The sequence below is a fragment of the Ylistrum balloti genome, unplaced genomic scaffold, assembly GCF_031769215.1.
Source record: "Ylistrum balloti isolate Yb309-2 unplaced genomic scaffold, AGI_CSIRO_Ybal_v1 Utg369886, whole genome shotgun sequence".
Lineage (NCBI taxonomy): Eukaryota > Metazoa > Mollusca > Bivalvia > Pectinida > Pectinidae > Ylistrum > Ylistrum balloti.
The window spans coordinates 631,531-653,295 of NW_026782021.1; the positions used below are offsets into that span (position 1 = coordinate 631,531).

Here is a 21,765-nt window from a genome sequence, read left to right on the forward strand (position 1 = left end):
TGATTGTTAATGTAACAGTCCAACATGGCAGAAATGGGAGGGTCAGATAAAGTCACTGAAACATATTGTAATTCACTACGGTACAGATCTTGATAAAATGGAGAGGCCAACATCGATTTCATGAGTCCTATCACAAATTAGTGAAGGTTAACTTAAAAGTACCTCCGTAACAATTGATTAAAGAAAAAACTCATTTATATGTTGTGATTAATAATATAAATTTTCTAGTGTTTCTGTATGTAATATACATAAACAAAGATTGCTTGTTCTTAACAATTAATTTATTTTCACAAAATTCAATTATACAGCAACATCACAAAATCAATGTACATCAAATATATCAAGTTGTATATACTCCCTGTGGAGTATTTGTTCATTTAATACAAACTCATTATCACATTTCCTCGAGTTCATCTTCCCTGCTAATGTCTGTCTCTGATACTTTCATGTTTATAAAGCACCAACTTGTCATTGTATTGAGGAAAATGTTCCTGGCACTTTCTTGATATACCCCACTCACACCAACACTTGTCCTAGCATCAATATTATACAATGGTAAATCTTTATAGGATCAAATTCCTACAGAAAAAAAAAATATTCTAGGCATTCACTGGAATGAACAATCAAAATTCATACACAGATTCTGTCCCAAGTGATCAAGGATGTTGGAATTCTTCCTGACAAATTAAAGGTAAAACGCTGAGGTCAGCTGTTGTATTTTAAAGTATCAGGAAGCTAAAAATTCACACAAAAAACTTTGGCTGAATGTTAAATATACCTGTAGAAGAAATGGTCACAAGTGAAAAATATCAGATGGGAGCAATTCCCTTTTCATTTTATTATTGCTGATGTTTAAAGGTACTCAAGTAGTAACTAGGAAGAAAACAACATGCAAGTGACAATTTGAGAGTTCATTGGTTCTGCAATTTTACATTATTAAACATATTGTACCATCATAAGCTTCACTTTATAAAACATTCACATATCACAATGCATTGATTTAAATCTCTATACATTTATAAGTCACAAAATTTCTCATTTTGACAGAATCAATCATAAATTATGATAAATTAGATTTTAATACTTTTTCTGTACATGTCTAGGTCACAATATATCTCACTTTAACAGTCTTTCCATACATTTATAAATGACAATATTTCCATTTAACAGGTTATTTTTTGCCACTGTCTTATTTTGACTAAAAGATTGTATGCCAATACTATGTAGGCAAAGTTTTATTGAGAAAGAGAAAATGATATTTTTCGATGAAAGAATTACAGCATGACTAAAATAAAAAAAATGTTTTTATTTTGACACCAAATGATGAAATATGTGTGTGTTGAAATAAACCTGTTACACTGTCTTTCCATTCATATAGCTTTAACAGTTTTTCAACCTATAAAGTTACCATCCTTTCCATCCATACATTTAAATATCACAATACATCTAATTTTACCAGCTTTTTCAACCATACATTAACATTTAAAAACATATCTAATTTTACTAGCCTTCCAACCATACATTTACATACCACAATATATCTAATTTTACCTGCATTTTCAACCATACATTAACATATTAGAACATATCTAATTTTACTAGCCTTCCAACCATACATTTACATACCACAATATATCTAATTTTACCTGCATTTTCAACCATACATTAACATATTAGAACATATCTAATTTTACTAGCCTTCCAACCATACATTTAAATATCACAATATATTTAATTTTACCAGCTTTTTCAACCATACATTTACATATCACAATATATATAATTTTACTAGCCTTCCAACCATACATTTACATTTCACAATATATCTAATTTTACTAGCCTTCCATCCATACATTTACATATCACAATATATTTAGTTTTACCAGCCTTCCATCCTTACATTTACATACCACCATATATCTAATTATACCAACCTTTCCAACCATACATTAACATATCAAAACATATTTAATTTTACTAACCTTCCAACCATACATTTACATATCACAATACATCTAATTTTACCTGCATTTTCAACCATACATTTACATATCGCATTATATCTAATTTTACTAGCCTTCCATCCATACATTTACATATCACAATATATTTAATTTTACTAGCCTTCCATCCATACATTTACATACCACCATATATCTAATTATACCAACCTTTCCAACAATACATTTACATATCACAATATATTTAATTTTACTAGCCTTCCATCCTTACATTTACATATCACAATATATTTAATTTTACCAGCTTTCCATCCATACATTTACATACCACCATATATCTAATTATACCAACCTTTCCAACAATACATTAAAATATCACAATATATTTAATTTTACTAGCCTTTCATCCATACATTTACATACCACCATATATCTAATTATACCAACCTTTCCAACAATACATTAAAATATTAGAACATATTTAATTTTACTAGCCTTCCATCCTTACATTTACATATCACAATACATCTAATTTTACCAGCTTTCCATCCATACATTTACATACCACCATGTATCTAATTATACCAACCTTTCCAACAATACATTTAAATATCACAATATATTTAATTTTACTAGCCTTCCATCCATACATTTACATACCACCATATATCTAATTATACCAACCTTTCCAACAATACATTAAAATATTAGAACATATTTAATTTTACTAGCCTTCCATCCTTACATTTACATATCACAATACATCTAATTTTGCCACCTTTTTAAACCATACATTTCCATATCACAATATAATTAGTTTCAACTGCCATTCAATAGCTACCTTTTTATATATTTATAAATCTGTATAAGAAGCCTTTCCATACATTTACAAATCACTATATATTTGATTTTAACAGTCTTTCCATGCATACACATCATAATATCTTCAATTCTTAAAGATGTAGATGATTTACATGTCAGACTTTCTAATAAACAAGAGGCACATATGACCTGTATCACTCACTTGGTTTGTTTAACTGAAATGCATTATCCAAACTCAGGAATATGGATTCCAAAGAGTGATATCTATTTTCTCCTTGGGCCCTATCCCACTGCCTTCAGGTCAACCATTTATACAAAGCCCCTTTGCTTCAAACCAAATTTGGATAAAATCATGTTATTTCTACAAACAAAGAAGGATTTCATAGAATTTGCTATATCCCCTATTGGGCCTCATCCCTCAGGCCCTATGACTCTCTATCCTCTATCATAAAAATTGATTCTCCTTCCCCAAAGGATGCTTCTGACCAAAAGCTGAACAGCTCCTGTCATTCATATAGAAGAAGAAGGTTTCAAACAATTTGCTATATCTGATATATCCTTTATTGGACCCTGTCCCTCAGGTCCCTATAGGGTCAGGGTCACCATGTATACAAAATTGGTTCCCCTTCTAAAGAAGATGTTTCTGACTGAATTTAATCAAAATAACTTTAACCCAACTGATGTATTTTATCTCTATTACTCTATATCCAAATATGTCCCAGACAATTTAAAATAAAGATCATATCACATTATATTACTTGTGGACCATCAGTAATGGCACCATTCATCTGATGGTGTATCACAGCAAAGTACCGTGGGATTTTCTTTACATTGAGCTTTGTCATGAACAACATGGACTGGGTGGCAAAATTATACTCCAAACACAAAAACTTAACAAAGGGCAATAACTCTGTAATTAAGGAGTTGTAGGCCCTGAATAACTGAGCAAAGTTGTGCTTCAGATGGAATGACAGATGGATGAAGCTGCAACTAAATGCTCTCCATATCTTCGTTGAGCATGAAAATAATATCATCCCTGAATAAATAATAGACATAAATGGAATATGTCAGGAATATCGTAGTGAAAAAAGTAAAATGATGTAAGCAGTACATTATCAATTACAAACAACAGCAACTTAATATTGTCAGCACTTGTGAAAGTAAAGCTCTCGGAGAAGGACAAAGAAGTAGACGGTAATTACTGATGAGCAGTCCATATAAACACTTCAGGAGGCTACAACGGTATGAAAGAATGTTCTAGACCAAATTTCATCAAAACTGCCAACAGACATTGTGCTAGGACATAAGCTTACCAGTCCTTTGGAGCAGGTGAGTTAATTATGGAACAGTGAAAAATTTCAAAAACATTACAGGGCAAGATCTGTTCTACAGCTGCTCTGTCTATAAATAGCCCTGCTGAACACATCATGTAGTACTGGTGTGATGGAGATATTCCATTTTGTAGTTTTAGTTAAAAACTGTCCTAGGGATCTGTCACACTAATTAATTTACATCTAGAATTGAAGCAACAACTGATTCTGTGTTCAGTTTCCAGACTCCAGAATCCAGTTTCCAGAGTCAAGTTAAGACCCCACTTATGACTCCTTTCTCCAGACTCCAGAATCAAGTTGGAGCACCACTCAAGACTCTTGTTTCAAGACTCCAGGAATCGAGTCTCCAGAATCAAGTAAGGACCCCACTCAAGACTCTTATTTCCAAACAACAGAATCCAGACTCCAGAATTTAGGTAGCCAGAATCAAGTTTGGACTCCTGTTTCCAAACAACAGAATCCAATCTCCAGAATCAAGTTAGAACCCCACTCAAGATTCCTGTTCCAAGAATCCAGAATCCAGCCTCCAGAATCAAGTTAGAACCCAACTCAAGACTCCTGTTCCAAGAATCCAGAATCCAGTCTCAAGAATCAAGTTAGAACCCCACTCAAAGACTCCTGTTTCCAAATAACAGAATCCAGTCTCAAGAATCAAGTTAGAACCCAACTCAAGACTCCTGTTCCAAGAATCCAGAATCCAGTCTCAAGAATCAAGTTATGGCTCAATTCACCATTAAGAATACAGTCTTAGGACTCCAGTCCCTAGACTCTAGTCTCCAGACACCAGTTAAGACTCCAGTCCCTAGACTCTAGTATCTAGACACCAGTTAAGACTCCAGTCCCTAGACTCTAGTCTCCAGACACCAGTTAAGACTCCAGTCCCTAGACTCTAGTCTCCAGACACCAGTTAAGACTCCAGTCCCTAGACTCTAGTCTCCAGACACCAGTTAAGACTCCAGTCCCTAGACTCTAGTCTCCAGACACCAGTTAAGACTCCAGTCCCTAAACTGCAGTTCTACCTATGTTCCCTCGACTCCAGTTATAATTAAAACTCCAGTTAAGTCTCCAGCACCTTCTCACCTGTAAAACAATGGAGAGACATATTTACACAATGATATATCTTACTTGGAATTTGAGCTTACCAGTAACTATTTGTATTTGACTATCAGTTATACAACTTACTAATATTCAAGCAAGAAAAGATCCATATACCTTAATCTGCTTGTGTTAAGTACTGATAGACATATTGATTATAAGGCTTACCGCTTACTACATCCTTAAACACAAATCACATATATAATTATAAAAAGTCATTATATTGAGCAGATGTATGCAATAGGAATGGAGTGGAATCACAGAAAGCAAAAGAAATTTGCAAAGTGATAAAGTAGTTTAGCTAATATGACTTAAAAAGTTTCAAGACCAGACATCAAAAAAACAAATTACGCCTGCACCGATCTAACCACTAACCACTGACCATAGTCCAAAGGATGGGACTTTAAACGGTGGTCCATGTTGATTGTCCAATCTCCAACACTAAAGATCCCTATGATGCTTTTATAAAAAGAGTAGACATAATATTGTTGGCCCAGAAGTCTAGGGATAGTGTCAGCCTATAAATTTATTTTTAAGGCATTAGACAGACTTCAACATTATCCTTACACAAACCAAATCTAGATAGGCCCTCGTCCTTTCAGCTTCTGGACATGTTTCAACTACTAGAGTGATACAGATATGGCATTATTAGGCCCTGCAGCCATCTACCAAAACTAGGATAATCAAACAATCACCATTACAGACAGTTCCATACCACTGAGGGGGATGCAGGTTGCCTCACGTTGCCAGTACACTGACGTTCGTCTGTGAGACATACCTGGACACAGTAGGACAGACCTCATATACATGTATATCTTCTAAACATTTCTTTGAACATCTGTGGTAGAATAGTCCCAACATATACCTACCAAACATTTCCTTGTACATCTGTGGCAGAGTCAGGTCTGGGTTCTTCTTCAGCATTAGTGTGATAGCAGTATTGTGCTGCACTAGGATAAAGTGTAACTCGGCTAATCTGACCAGCAACATCCCGAAACGTGTTCTACCATCAGGGTAGGTCGCTACAAACAAAGAGGATACAGGTTGATTTAGGCAGCTATGGAATACAAAACATTATTTTCATTCTACAGCAACTGAGACCAGCTTATATGTTGGCCCAGATTGATGGCAGTTAGAGGTCTTGCTGTGTGAGGACACCAGATTACCATTGGAAAATCCTTTGTTTGGGCAGGTCACCCCAAACTTTTCTACTTTTTATTAGGGAACCTTATCTAGTTACCTAAAGGCAACTGACCATCCTACTGGCTTGGGATGGACATCTATTTAACACAAATTTCATATGGTAAGGTGAGCAGGTTTACCATAATTCTACCTGAAACAGAATTGGTTTCTCGTCAACACAGTTGTTGACACACAATTAATTCAACGATAACGGAAAAATAATGGCAAAATTGAAAGTAACAAGAGGGTTCCTGAAGATAGCTGGCCATAAAAATGACAAATGCATAATAAAAATCGTACTCTGACAGGTCACACATTGGGGTATATGTTTTAAACAGAGAAAGGTCAGTCTCAAGGTCACACTAAATATAAGGTCACACTTGATGAAAGGTTAAAAATGCAAGGTCACACTCAATGAAAGGTCAATGAAGGGCTTGTTGATCTTATCAAGGTATTTGTTTTCTATATACATTAATCAATAAGTAATTTTCTAAAAGAATCACTAGAAGTATTAAGATATAAAAAGTGTTTGTTGCGTTTGACATGTGTAGTCATCCATGACATTTCTTAACACATTTCTACATGCGACACCAATACTGATCCAAGACAGAAGTCAGAAATTACTGAAGCCTTTAAAGCTGTGGACAAAATTTTCAGAAGGAGAAGTTAAAACCTTTAAAGTGTAAAAGACATGCAGTTACTTGGTATATCTTGTATAATTATTAGTTATTTCTGTGCAATATATATCAACATTTGTACTGACAGTGAGGGTCAGCGACTTGTGTCAGATTCTTTGTAAGTATGTACCCATTAAATATCTAATTCTCAATAACTAAGAGATTTTATAAACAATTTCATTTTTACTTTTAGTTGCAGATCATTTAAGGTGATAATATGACTTGGCTAAAATTAGATATCACCCTTTTGGCAGCAAATGTTGAAATTAGGGCAGTCAAAAAAAGCAAAGTTATACAGTGTTTGATATAATGGTGAAACTTCATGTGACATAAGAGTAATCAAAACTCACTTTCTTCATGATACTGTAAGGCATATGTAGTATCCATCTGCAGCTCACGAACACTGTCAGAGTCAGCAAGGCTTTCAACATCTACGTAAGAAGAGGAAATTAGTACAGTACTACAATAATGTCATCATAACATAATAGATCAGATTGGGTAGAATTGTTACTGTTAACTTGTCAAGTATATACTAAACATTTGTTCAGTGGAATATGTATAAAAATTTGTTTGGAAGTTAGTATAAACAAACACTCTTTAATCTCATTGAGAAAAAAAACAGGACATCAAATTCTGACAGCCATACACTAAATGTATTAAAAATACTAAAATCTTATGTTTCTAACAAATTTTTGCAGAATGTGGCTTTTCTTGAATAAATGTCTGCAGTGAAACAGTTGTACACATCATTACAAAAATAATGTCTTAAAAGAGAAAGGTGTTGGGAGGATGACAGGTTACTTACCTGCATTTAATAGCAGCAGAATGGACAGAAAGGTATATTCTGTGGTACTTAACTTCATTAGGTTTACCATAATGCCTGTGTGTATAAAATGACTCGACAATATCTTCAGCATCGGGAAGAATGAATGAATGGTTTGTCTTTGTCTTGGTGTGAAGTTGAAGTAGCTATACTGTTTGGTTTCACAGTCAAAGCTTCGTGAACAGTTGAGGACTACAATGGGGTAGATTGATGCTTGTATGAGTTTGATTTGGTCATCCAATGAAATAGCTCTGAAACCTGAAAAACATGTCAAAGTGTAAGTAAGGTTTAACTAGTAGCATATCAACATGAGAACAGTCATGTCTTCTAAATTCTACAAGTCACTGTAGCATTAAAAAAATTTACATAATTATACGATAATACTCCGATAGACATGTCTTATGTATCTAACAAGTCAATGAAGCATAAATATTTTTACTTAGTTATACGATAGTCCTAAGATAGACATGTCTTATGTATCTACCAAGTCACTGAAGTATAAAACACTCCGACTAGTTATAAGACAGTCCTCAGATAGACATGTCTTATGTATCTAACAAGTCACTGAAATATAAAAGGTTTACCTGGTTTTAAGGCAACACCTGGACAAATATGTCTGACCAAATCAATGTTATACTACATCAGTCAACACTGAAAGAAGGAATATTTTTACCTGGAACTTTCTTTGAGAATTTGATGAGTGTTCTAGCAGTATGTTCAAAGGAAGCCATCATACTGGCCCATGTTTTCTTTGCAGTTGTATACCCTGCTAATTCATCTCCTTCATTCTGAAATCAGAGAGTTCAGATCCAAAATTGCACTATAAATCTTCCACTTTCAGAAAGGATTTAGTTCATCATTAATAGAATGGTTCAATTTACACATAAACACGAAATCCCAACAAATAAAACTTTGAAAATATCATTCAACAATGACTAAATTTTCACTGAGCAATCAGACGCCTGAATTCTGTCTACAATTGAGAGAAGTTTGAAGGAAGCTATATATGTATCACTGATTTTTATGGCCAAAACATATGAGCAATAAGGGTTCTCAATTTCCATAACAAGGCACTTCTACAGTACAAACTTAATAAGTGTACAAAGTTTCATGTAACTATATTGAATGATGTCAGAGCACTGGTCCAGAAAATGACCTTGCAAGGACGGACACAGAGTCCAATTTAATATCCTTGCAAACTCGTTTTCTGGGAGATAATTCCATTAAATATGGAAATGGAAGGATAATTGGTCAATCAAAATACCAGTGAGAAAGCACTGCTTAATATCATTGAAGTGAAAATTAAAAAGAGAACAGTGAATATTCAGAAAATTAACAGAGAAGATTTCTGCATTTAAATGATTTTAATAAACAAATTGACCAACATACATCATACTGAAAAATACCCTGCCTGATTGACATACAATGACATAAACAAAGTTTCTGTTCACGTGTCTCCCTGAATAGAACATATATTCTGTCAATACAAAATATTAACAAGTAAAGAAGTGAACAACTAGATTTTGATGTTTGACCCATAATTCAGGAGAATTTATACTTAAAATGATATCAACAGGCAGGAGCATTCATACTTACAATGATATCAACAGGCAGGAAAATTCATACTTACAATGCTATCAACAGGCAGGAGAATTCATACTTACAATGATATCAACAGGCAGGAGAATTCATACTTACAATGATATCAACAGGCAGGAGAATTCATACTTACAATGATATCAACAGGCAGGAGAATTCATACTTACAATGATATCAACAGGCAGGAGAATTCATACTTACAATGATATCAACAGGCAGGAGAATTTATAACAACGATTATACAAACAGAAGGAAGGTTTCATACTTACGACATTAAGAGGCAGGAGATTTTCTAGTTCCCCGTTACATTCAGCACATTTACTGATGATCTCCAAAGTCTTTTCACTGTTAATACTATCTATAATACTTCCTGGACCGTTAACTGGACTGACACACCTGATTGCTGGTGAATGTGGTTCCTGTTTAATCTCTGTCACCACAGGCAGTATTGGTGTTACTTCTATATCACAGTTTTCTTGAGCAATGACCTGTTGATTTGTGAAGTTAAAATTTGTATCATCTGAGTCTATCTGTTCTAGGCTTACATCCTTTATCATTTCCAGTCCAACATTCCTAGGTACTTCCGATCTATCATCCTTCAATATTTCTGGCCCGATACCTGTGGCCAATTTAACCACGGCATCCATATCGTTTAAGTTGATTTCTTCATTTTTTTTCTGCTCCTTACGTGATTGTTTTCCTTGTTTGTCAGCCTCTATGGATATTGCATGTTTGATGGAATTTGGTTGACGACCTATTCTACTTCCTGTAAAACCGATAGAAAACACTGATAAATTCAGGAATAACTGACACACATCAGGAAGGGCACTGCATTGTGTCACACTCCAACTCTGAGTGTTACATTGTAATCACTACCCTAATTAATCATGTATTGAAACTGGCCATCTTTGCTTCACAATGTCAAAAGAAAAAAAAGAAAATCTATTTCAAATTTGACCTTCACATTTGATCTGATGTCCTCAACATGTAGTCAGGTGAACTCTCATTTGATTTCAACCAATCATGCTTCATTTTGTCATAACAAAATACATTATATTCACTGCAAAATATTTCAAATTGACCTTTGACCTAAAAGTATTTGTCTTCCAAATATTTCAAATTTGAACTTGACCTTCACTCTCATTTGATTTCAGTCTGCCAGTAAAGTATTTAAAGTTTCACCTTGACCTTTGACCTGATGACCATGACCTATGGTTGGGTGTTTTTTCATTTGATTTCAGTATAATATGCTTAATTATCTCATCAGTAAATATTAAACAGTAACATCAAGATATATGTATATTTCCATTTTTTATTGATCATAATGGTGACTTTGGCCTTTGACCTGTGACCATGCAAAGCAATTGAGAGCTTCAACTTCCTGTGACAAGGGAATGGAAAAACATTGAGCGTAATTGTCTTAATAGAACTGAAGATATTTTGCAGAAACAGGTTTTCTTTTTTATAGAAGCAGTGACCCACCTTGACCTCAGGATCCCAAAATCACTACCACCTTATCATTTCCTTTGAACAACTATTGAGTAAAGTTTGTATGCAACTTGATAAATTGTATTGCAGTAAAAAATAGGCCAGACAACAACCATAACTATTGGTTAACCATATCTTTGAATTAAGTATTGAAATCTGGAGGTGGTTATATAACTCTCATTATCTAGCTACTTCTAATCTGACTATTCCACTATCTAGTCACCACTAATCTGACTATTCCACTATCTAGTCACCACTAATCTGACTATTCCACTATCTAGTTACCACTAATCTGACTATTCCACTATCTGGTCACCACTAATCTGACTATTCCACTATCTAGTCACCACTAATCTGACTATTCCACTATCTAGTCACCATTAATCTTAATATTCCACTATCTAGTCACCACTTATCTGACTATTCCACTATCTAGTCACCACACCATCTTTATCTGACTGTTTATTCCACTATCTGACTATTCACCATTAATCTGACTATTCCACTAACTGTTCCACTATCTAGTCACCACTAATCTGACTATTCCACTATCTAGTCACCACTAATCTGACTATTCCACTATCTAGTTACCACTAATCTGACTATTCCACTATCTAGTCACCACTAATCTGACTATTCCACTATCTGGTCGCCACTAATCTGACTATTCCACTATCTAGTCACCACTAATCTGACTATTCCACTATCTGGTCGCCACTAATCTGACTATTCCACTATCTGGTCGCCACTAATCTGACTATTCCACTATCTAGTCACCACTAATCTGACTATTCCACTATCAAGTCACCACTAATCTGACTATTCCACTATCTGGTCACCACTAATCTGACTATTCCACTATCTAGTCACCACTAATCTGACTATTCCACTATCTAGTCACCACTAATCTGACTATTCCACTATCTAGTCACCACTAATCTGACTATTCCACTATCAAGTCACCATTAATCTGACTATTCCACTATCTAGTCACCATTAATCTGACTATTCCACTATCAAGTCACCATTAATCTGACTATTCCACTATCAAGTCACCATTAATCTGACTATTCCACTATCTAGTCACCATTAATCTGACTATTCCACTATCAAGTCACCACTAATCTGAATATTCCACTATCTGGTCGCCACTAATCTGACTGTTCCACTATCTGGTCGCCACTAATCTGACTATTCCACTATCAAATCACCACTAATCTGACTATTCCACTATCTAGTCACCATTAATCTGACTATTCCACTATCTAGTCACCACTAATCTGACTATTCCACTATCAAGTCACCATTAATCCGACTATTCCACTATCTAGTCACCATTAATCTGGAGTATTCAACTAACTAGCCACTACTAACCCAGCTATTTCACTATGCAGAAGACATATGAGGCTGCAGAGCCAAAAATTACCTTCGATGGACATTCCTGAGTTCAGACATTTGCGATATCGACATGCTTTACAGAGGTTACGTGTAAAGGTGTTAACTTCACAGTGACCACTCTTAGTGCACTTGTACCGCTGACATTCTCTCTCCTTTGCCATCCGCCTGAAAAAACCCTGAAACAACATAGCCCATACAGTGAGGATAAAGCAATCAGCTTTTACCAGTAAAACATCTGGGAATATCTTAACACATATTGTACTAGCTGAAGTTAGTTTTTTTCCCTTCAATGTTAGTACTTTCTATCAGATCCTTGAAACAGCACTCACAATTGGATGATATCTACTGGTTTTATGTAAAATTGATCTTCCTATTTACCAATCATTTCTACTTTCATTCATATCACCATAGTAAATAATGTGGAAATGTTTTCAAATTCTATTTCTTCATTCTAGAGATATTCTGTCAACTGTATCAAAATATGGTTTTAGTGAAAATATGACCTGAATGACCTTGACCTAGATATCATAAAACATCATCAAATGACCTTCTGGCATGGACAACAAAGATTCAGGACAAACATCTTCTATGATTAGTTTACATATTGATGATGTCCTTAAAGATCTTGAGAAAGAATATTCATCAACATCAAATGTCGAAATTCTAACTGGTCATTGGTGGCCATCTTGAATGATGGATCAATATATGTGCAAAAAGGAACCATACTGATCTTATACTTTCAGTTTCCTGAAGACACCTGAAACTGTTATTGAAAAATAGCAATCAAAATCTAACTATTGCAATTCAAAATGGCCACTGTCTGCCATCTTGAATATTGAATCAGTCTCAATTGGTGATATAAAAAAATATTCTAAGTGGCATGTTGTAGCAGCAGTTTGAAAGTATACAGCTATTTCTTTGCTTATAAACATTAAATAATATCTGTTACCTTACAGCCTTCACAGGTGAGTGCCCCAAAGTGGAATCCCGAGGATGGGGCACTACACACCCGACATGGAATCTTCCCAATTTTCTTGTCTTTTTTCTTGCCATCGCCTGAACCTAAGTCAATAAAAATGACACTCTTTATAAACTCCTTTAAATAAAGAATATTTGACAACATTCTTAATAAATCAATTAACACAAATCATGTTACCAACCATATTCACTCTCAAGATATCCCACGGAACTATCCGATGCATGGACCTTTCCTTCTTAGGGTTATATCTTGACTGAATATTTAGAATTTTATGATATTGGCTGCTGTTCCTGACCTAATGAACTCTACTTTTCACTGTTGAACATTATTACCGTTCATTGTTTTTATCTGAAGTTCTTATGCTTGGCATTTATATACCAATGCTCTAACCCTACCTTATGTACTAATTTATTATTCATCATAGACTATCTCTATTTATATATTATACTGACTCTTCTTTAATATTTATACTTCTTATAAGTTCTTCATATTATTTCTACTTATACTCTAGCTATCATTTTTACGCCAACTATCATTCTTCTACTATGTTGTTTGTTTACTACTTCCATGGCTACACTATGATGTCACAATATTGTCACATGACTACTATTGTTATTCACTATACATCTTGTATCACCATGTAACAGGCAGACCAATAAAGTGTGCCCTGATGACGGCCTGCCAAGCAGGCCGAAACATGTCAGCAGTCACAGTATTACTACACCTGGCCTCAGCTGTTGTGGTCTTCCTACTATTTTGATTTGACAAGTCATCTTAATCAGGATGAATGAGCAAAAAGGAAAGTATCAAAGTTATAATAACACAATCTTCAGTGTCAGTTATTTCATAAAATGATATTAGTACCATCCACACAAGTATATACACAGGTGCATGTAAAAATGTGCATACCTTAAATAAAACCAAATAAGTCCAAAACCTTGAAAGTGGGTGAGGTCATTCATTTACTTGGTAGTACAGACCCAATATCGGCACAAACTTTTGCCTAGAAAGTGGGTTGAGGTCATTCATTTGAACAAACTTGGTAGCCTCTCCTCCAAGCATCTTACAGGCCCAATATCAGCACTCATGGACTTTTGCTTGTTGAGAAGAAAAAAATATGTGTAAAAACCAGAAAATTATTTGCCTATTTCTGTATATTAAGAGAACTATAAACAAACAACACCAATAGGTTCCTGGACACAACAGACACCTATAAACAAGTTTCTTGTTGATACCTTATATAATTTTAGTGTAATTTAAGTAAAGGGCAATAACTCCAAAATTATGCAAAAGAGAGTGATGGTTCTTGTGCACTGCATTTCTCTTTGTTAAGATATATCTACATTTTCAGAATAAGACAATATTTACCTGGACAGTACATTTTCAGACTTCAGACAAAGACAATATTTACCTGGACAGTACATTTTCAGAATAAGACAATATTTACCTGGACAGTACATTTTCAGACTAAGACAATATTTACCTGGACAGTACATTTTCAGACTAAAACAATATTACCTGGACAGTACATTTTCAGACCAAGACAATATTTACCTGGACAGTACATTTTCAGACTAAAACAATATTACCTGGACTGTACATTTTCAGACCAAGACAATATTTACCTGGACAGTACATTTTCAGACTTAGACATTTCTGGAATCGGCAGTATTGACACTGGACTCGACTCTCCTTGGTTATTACACAATTTTGTGCCCGAAGACATACATATTTTACTTTCTCCATCTTACTGGCTCTCATAAAGAATTTCTGTAAAATGAGATTAAATCACTATATCTTATGTTTCACATGTCTTTTGTATTTCCTATAGATCAATTGTTTACTGAAAGACTTTTGAAACAACAATTTCTTAAATTCATCAGAAACAACATTGAACAACATTTTTTGGATCATTCATAATCAAATCAATTTATCTGGGTATATAATGCATATAGCCAACCAATTCACAAGTTATCAGGTTGGAACAGATTCAATGCAGTACACAAAGTGATTAACACACTACAGAGGGGTCTCATACTCATTCTCACTAGGAAGCATTTGTCAAGATGAGGCATATCATCAACATACAATCATATTTTAGGAAAACAATCAGCAGACCAAATTGATAACCAAACCTATATAGACACACATTTTGATATAGATTGAAGTTGACCACCTGTTGATGTGAACCTCAGTACATACCTTGCATGCCTCACAGATAAATGCCCCACAGTAGAATCCTGCAGCTTTGTCCCCACACACCTGACAACTGGTTTCGTTACCTGGAGGTTGAACAAGTTCGCTAGCAGTTTCTGTGCTGCTTATCTCACTACTGTCCTCAGTATTCATCTTCAATATTTTCAGGGACACTACTCTAACTTCAGATGTGCTTGAGGGCAGAGAATATGATTCATTTCTGTTCTGACCTTGATAGGAACATTCTGGAGAAAGTTCTTGTTTCATATCTGTTGAAGACACATGGGATGATGATATTACGGAAGGGGAACTTGAACAACTCACTTGATTTTCTACTAAAGGGTTTACTCCTACTGGAGATGCAGATTTTTTCTTTGGCTGTGGAGGTCTGTGTGACGTGTAATATGTACTTTTTTCTACAGATTTTTGTTTTTCTACCACACTCTTTACAGAAAATTCTTCAATATCAGCTAGACTGACTCTGTTGAATGACTGTTGCGAAGGTTTTTTGAGTTTAGCATGAAGTCCATATCGCTGTGCCCATGTCATAGTACTGCATGGAGTACTTTCTTCTGTACTGCCGAAATACTTTACAAATGAATCACTGCCGACTGATCCTGGAATTTTATCTTCATCCTGTACGTGATCAAACATGGATTCAGCAGTTGTTTCTGATGGGACTGATAACGGACTTTTTCTTTCATCATGCGACATATTGAAAGGTACAAGCGATGAAAATGTCCAGCTTTCTGGTGAGTTAACTAGACTTTTTGTAGAGTCACACATGGCTGTACCATTCATGGTGGATGACTGGTTGACATTGTTAGGTTCATTTACTAAGTTTTGCTCAAGATCTTTTGTATCCTTTAATGTCTCCAGTCTTTTGTTTCCAGATTCTATTTCACTATTTCCAGACAATACCTGACCAGAACCTATGCTGTTCACATTCCCAGAAGATAGAAACTGATATGTGCTGTAAGGGTCTTCAGTCGAATTCTGTCCACAGGAACTTGCATTGTTTACCATAAATGTTTGACTGACCTGTCTATTATTCTCGGGGGATGTTTCATTAGGATCCAATGGTAATATCTGACTTGCATTCAATGGAGGCACTTGGTTTGTATGAACAGAAGAAGCTTGGTTGGCACTCAAAGAGAAAACTTCACTAGTGGTTAATGGAGCTTGGTTGGCACTCATTGAGAAAACTTCACTAGTAATCATAGGAGCTTGGCTTGCACTCACTGAAAAATTAGCACTAGTAGATGTGGGAGCTTGGCAGGCACTCACTGAAAATATGGCACTAGTAGTCACAGAATATGCTTGGTATGAATTTGTTAAGAAACTTTGGCTTGCATTCACAGAAGGAACCTGTAAATTATCTACAGTTGAAGAGAATTTACTATCAATATTCACAGAAGTCAGCTGGCTTGTACCCAAAGAAACCTGACTGGCATTGAAAGGGGTCAACTGACCAACCAGTTCCTTTGGATAATATCCATATGGTAGACTACTGGAGTCCTTGGAACTTATAACAAAAGACTTTTCATCCTGAAAGGAGCTGTTGCTTGAGGAAAATAGCTGGGGACTTGTGGAACTGATCTCAGATGGAAACATGCCAGGAAAGGAGCTACTAGATACAGATACATTACTCGCTCTTCGTTGGTTGGTGTCAAAATCCATATGCAAATAGTGATCATGACTGTTACTATTATTTATCATGAACTGGTCACTACCAGAATTTGAGGAATAAAACTGCTTATTTGGCTGTCCAAATTGAGACAAGAACTCTCGTGATTGTATCTCAAACATGTCGTCAGTTATAATTTGATTGCCCACAGGTTCTTCGGCCCTTTCCTCATCTCCTGGAGTCTGGATACCATCATTCAAACTTTTGGACAAAAAGACCTTTTTAGGGGCATAAATTGCCTGCCCAGACAAGTTCATCTTCTCATAGGGCATTCCCACATTTTGTTTTGAACAACACAAATTGTTTTTAAATCAAAGCATATCACTTGGAATTCCATTTACCATTGTTTTATCCAGAAACCTGAAAACAAAAATCAGTAATTAATAAATAATTACCTATTTAGGTCTATATCAACACATTTATAAGATAACATTTAAACCACATCTCTAACTCACACGATTAAGACAAAACTAGAAAAAGAGGAAAAATTCAAACAGAGGACTTTGCAGATACCACCACACCAGTATTTGTTCAGTGGAACATTTATTTGGGGAATGTCTGAATTTTCTAATATCATATCCATATAGATTAGGCCTTTACAGTATTTAATGGGTGTAGAGAAAAAGTGCCATGAAAGAAAATTAAAAAGTAGACTGAAGTTACATATTAGTGGTTACAAGTAAAATCCACATAACGCATAACAGCCATGTTTGTATTACATGCTGGACAATTGATCATAGCCATTCTTTGGATGCAAGAATTTGGTAATATCAATAATAATGAAATGATATGAATCATCTGAGAAAAGATTAATTAGATGTAAAACATTTCATTAGCACAGGGACTTGTTATACATTTCAGTAGCACATGGACTTGTAATACATTTCAGTAGCACAGGGACTTGTAAAACATTTCAGTAGCACAGGGACTTGTAATACATTTCAGTAGCACAGGGACTTGTAATACATTTCAGTAGCACAGGGACTTGTAATACATTTCAGTAGCACATGGACTTGTAATACATTAAAGTAGCACAGGGACTTGTAATACATTAAAGTAGCACAGGGACTTGTGATACAAAACAGTAGCACAGGGACTTGTGATACATTAAAGTAAAAGAAGGTAGGCCAAGCAAGAGCTTTAAGTTATAAACTTATATTATATCAATCTGAACTGATTGTACGCAGAAATTTTGAATATTGTATTTATTATAAGAGTCATCATAGAATCCCAACATCTTTTGGATGTGGAACATTTTGTTTGAGAATAACAGGAAATGTGATGTAGCTTTGTGATAGAGGAAATATCCTACCTGTAATGTTCTATTTAAGTGTAGTAGTAGTAGTAGTAATGTATTTCTGCTGTAGTATAGAGATCAAAGCTAAAATTAGGTCAATAACAATTGGAAAAGACTTGTGTGAACATAAATCCCTTACCCAGCACTCTTGATTCAGACATTGAGCTCCTACCCACTGACCCTTGATTCAGATATCATCCCCCTACCCTCACTATAAATTCATACATCATCTCCCTATCTTCACTCTAAGTTCTGACATTGACCCCTACCCCTACCTTTGATTCAGACACTGACCCACTATCCCCACCTTTGATTCAGACACTGACCCCCTACCACCACCCATGATTCAGATATTGACCCCTACCCCTACCCTTGATTCAGATATTGACCCCCCTACTGCCACCCTTGATTCAGACACTGACCCCCTACTACCACCCATGATTCAGACACTGACCCCCCTACTGCCACCCATGATTCAGACACTGAACCCCCCTACCACTACCCTTGATTCAGACACTGACCCCCTACCGCCATCCTTGATTCAGACACTGACCCCTACCGCCACCCTTGATTCAGACACTGACCCACTACCCTTGATTCTGATATTGACCCCCTACCACCACCAATGATTCAGACACTGACCCCCCTACTGCCATCCTTGATTCAGACACTGACCCCCTACCGCCATCCTTGATTCAGACACCGACCCCCTACCGCCATACTTGATTCAGACACTGACCCACTACCCTTGAATCTGACACTGACCCCCTACCACTACCCTTGATTCAGACACTGACCCCTTACCACCACCCTTGATTCAGACATTGACCCCTACCGCCATACTTGATTCAGACACTGACCCACTACCCTTACCTTTGATTCAGACACTGACCCCCTACCACTACCTTTGATTCAGACACTGACCCCCTACCACCACCCTTGATTCAGACATTGACCCCTACCGCCATACTTGATTCAGACACTGACCCACTACCCTTACCTTTGATTCAGACACTGACCCCCTACCACCAACCCTGATACACCGTCCTCCACATTCAGACAGTGACATCGTCCAGCCTTCCCATTTATTAAGACATTATGAACTACACTCCTCCACATTCAGAGAGTGACATCGTCCAGCCTTCCCATTTATTAAGACATTATTAACTACACTCCTCCACATTCAGACAGTGACATCGTCCAGCCTTCCCATTTATTAAGACATTATTAACTACACTCCTCCACATTCAGACAGTGACATCGTCCAGCCTTCCCATTTATTAAGACATTATTAACTACACTCCTCCACATTCAGACAGTGACATCGTCCAGCCTTCCCATTTATTAAGACATTATGAACTACACTCCTCCACATTCAGAGAGTGACATCGTCCAGCCTTCCCATTTAATAAGACATTATTAACTGCACTCCTCCACATTCAGACAGTGACATCGTCCAGCCTTCTCATTTATTAAGACATTATTAACTACACTCCTCCACATTCAGACAGTGACATCGTCCAGCCTTCCCATTTATTAAGACATTATTAACTACACTCCTCCACATTCAGACAGTGACATCGTCCAGCCTTCCCATTTATTAAGACATTATTAACTACACTCCTCCACATTCAGACAGTGACATCGTCCAGCCTTCCCATTCATTAAGACATTATGAACTACACACCTCCACATTCAGACAGTGATACTGTCCAGCCTTCCCATTTATTAAGACATTATTAACTACACTCCTCCACATTAAGACAGTGACATCATCCAGCCTTCCCATTTATTAAGACATTATAAACTACACTCCTCCACATTCAGACAGTGACATCGTCCAGCCTTCCCATTTATTAAGACATTATTAACTACATATGTCCACATTCAGCCAGTGATACCGTCCAGCCTTCCCATTTATTAAGACATTAATTACCACAAACTCTCCACCTGTCATACACACACACCTATACATATATACACATACACACACCTGCCTATTATCCAAAAGTAACTGTGGTAAATACTAACCGCAATACACCCCTCAGTGGCTTAAGAGCATTTGTCTTTAGTCTGAAAGGTTGATCATTAAAATTGTAAGCCACAGCTAGGTCCAGGGTTCAAATGCTAGCAGAGGCATTGCTATAAAATAATGATACAGACTCAGAAAAATTCTTAACCGTAACCATCACTGTAATCCCTGAAAATTTAAGGAGGAGCTTAGACTAGTACCCAGAGGTCCCTGGTTCAAATCCTAGCAGAGGCCTTGATATAAAATTACGATCTTTGTAAGAGCAAATTCTAACAATGACTTTGATAGCATCATCCTTGTTATATCAATGTTATGTTTTACTGACCTCCTAAATTTTGACCAGTCTCTGCAAGTATGTGTATATGATATACAGGTGGGTATTTTCATTTGTTATCAGCCCAATGGAATTAGGACGTGTAATGATAAAAATCCGTTCGTGGGTATCAATATTGTTACATCAATGTGTGATCGTGGTGTCAAGTTTACAAAAAAGACGATTCGGGAAGAAAGAAAATGGGGTCTTGTTGCAATTGCTAGCGAATGATTAGCAACCATTACCAATAATGGGTACACCTGGCGCTTACCTGCTCGTTTGTTTATGTTTATCACATTCTTCCGCTTCGAATCCCCTTTACTACACATTCGACGTGGACGTTCTATCAATACGTAAAAGTTGACGCTGATATTCCGTTCATGTTGGTGCTTATTGCGATAACTGGTTAGGTAAATGTAAGACATATCTATAAATATAAGCGATGTATTAGTGCAATGTCAAGGTAGTGTGTTTGGTGTAAGTAGGTCATCGTTTTATGTACGTCACGTAGCATGAACAAAAGCTCGGGGAGTTGAATTATTAATCCACCCGGACGTGGCTCACACCTTCGCCCCACGGTCAAAATCATGGTCATTTGTGTATAGTTTTTGGACCGTTTAAACATTTGTCAATACATTAATATAAAAATTATTTGTGGTCGTGATATCATTTCAAGTGGACTTATCTTTAGCCTGGTCAACTGCCCATAGTTACACGGTAGCGGGGACGTATCTGACTGTAGTCATGGATTTCAAGCATGCACAGATATCGGTCGTAATGTAGCCCCGTTTGTTTGCTGCTAGCTTTAATTTTTATGTGCATATAAACTGACAACAACAAGGACAATAACTAATTGTGACCAGAGCCAGAGATGTATTATCAGTG

At 36.0% G+C, this 21,765-nt stretch overlaps 1 protein-coding gene across 1 annotated transcript; it reads right to left on the reverse strand.

Annotated features, from left to right (window-relative positions):
* Positions 1-274: 274 nt before the first annotated feature.
* On the reverse strand, positions 275-21,247 carry LOC132546355 (uncharacterized). The gene is made up of 11 exons (XM_060210069.1): positions 21,152-21,247; positions 15,558-17,598; positions 14,981-15,125; positions 13,326-13,438; positions 12,405-12,552; positions 9,760-10,256; positions 8,565-8,679; positions 7,874-8,149; positions 7,419-7,499; positions 6,079-6,231; positions 275-5,194 (listed from the first exon to the last, which is right to left on the reverse strand). The coding sequence occupies exons 2-11, from the start codon at positions 17,508-17,510 to the stop codon at positions 5,172-5,174; spliced, it is 3,504 nt and encodes a 1,167-aa protein (XP_060066052.1). The 5' UTR covers positions 17,511-17,598; positions 21,152-21,247; the 3' UTR covers positions 275-5,171.
* Positions 21,248-21,765: the final 518 nt, after the last annotated feature.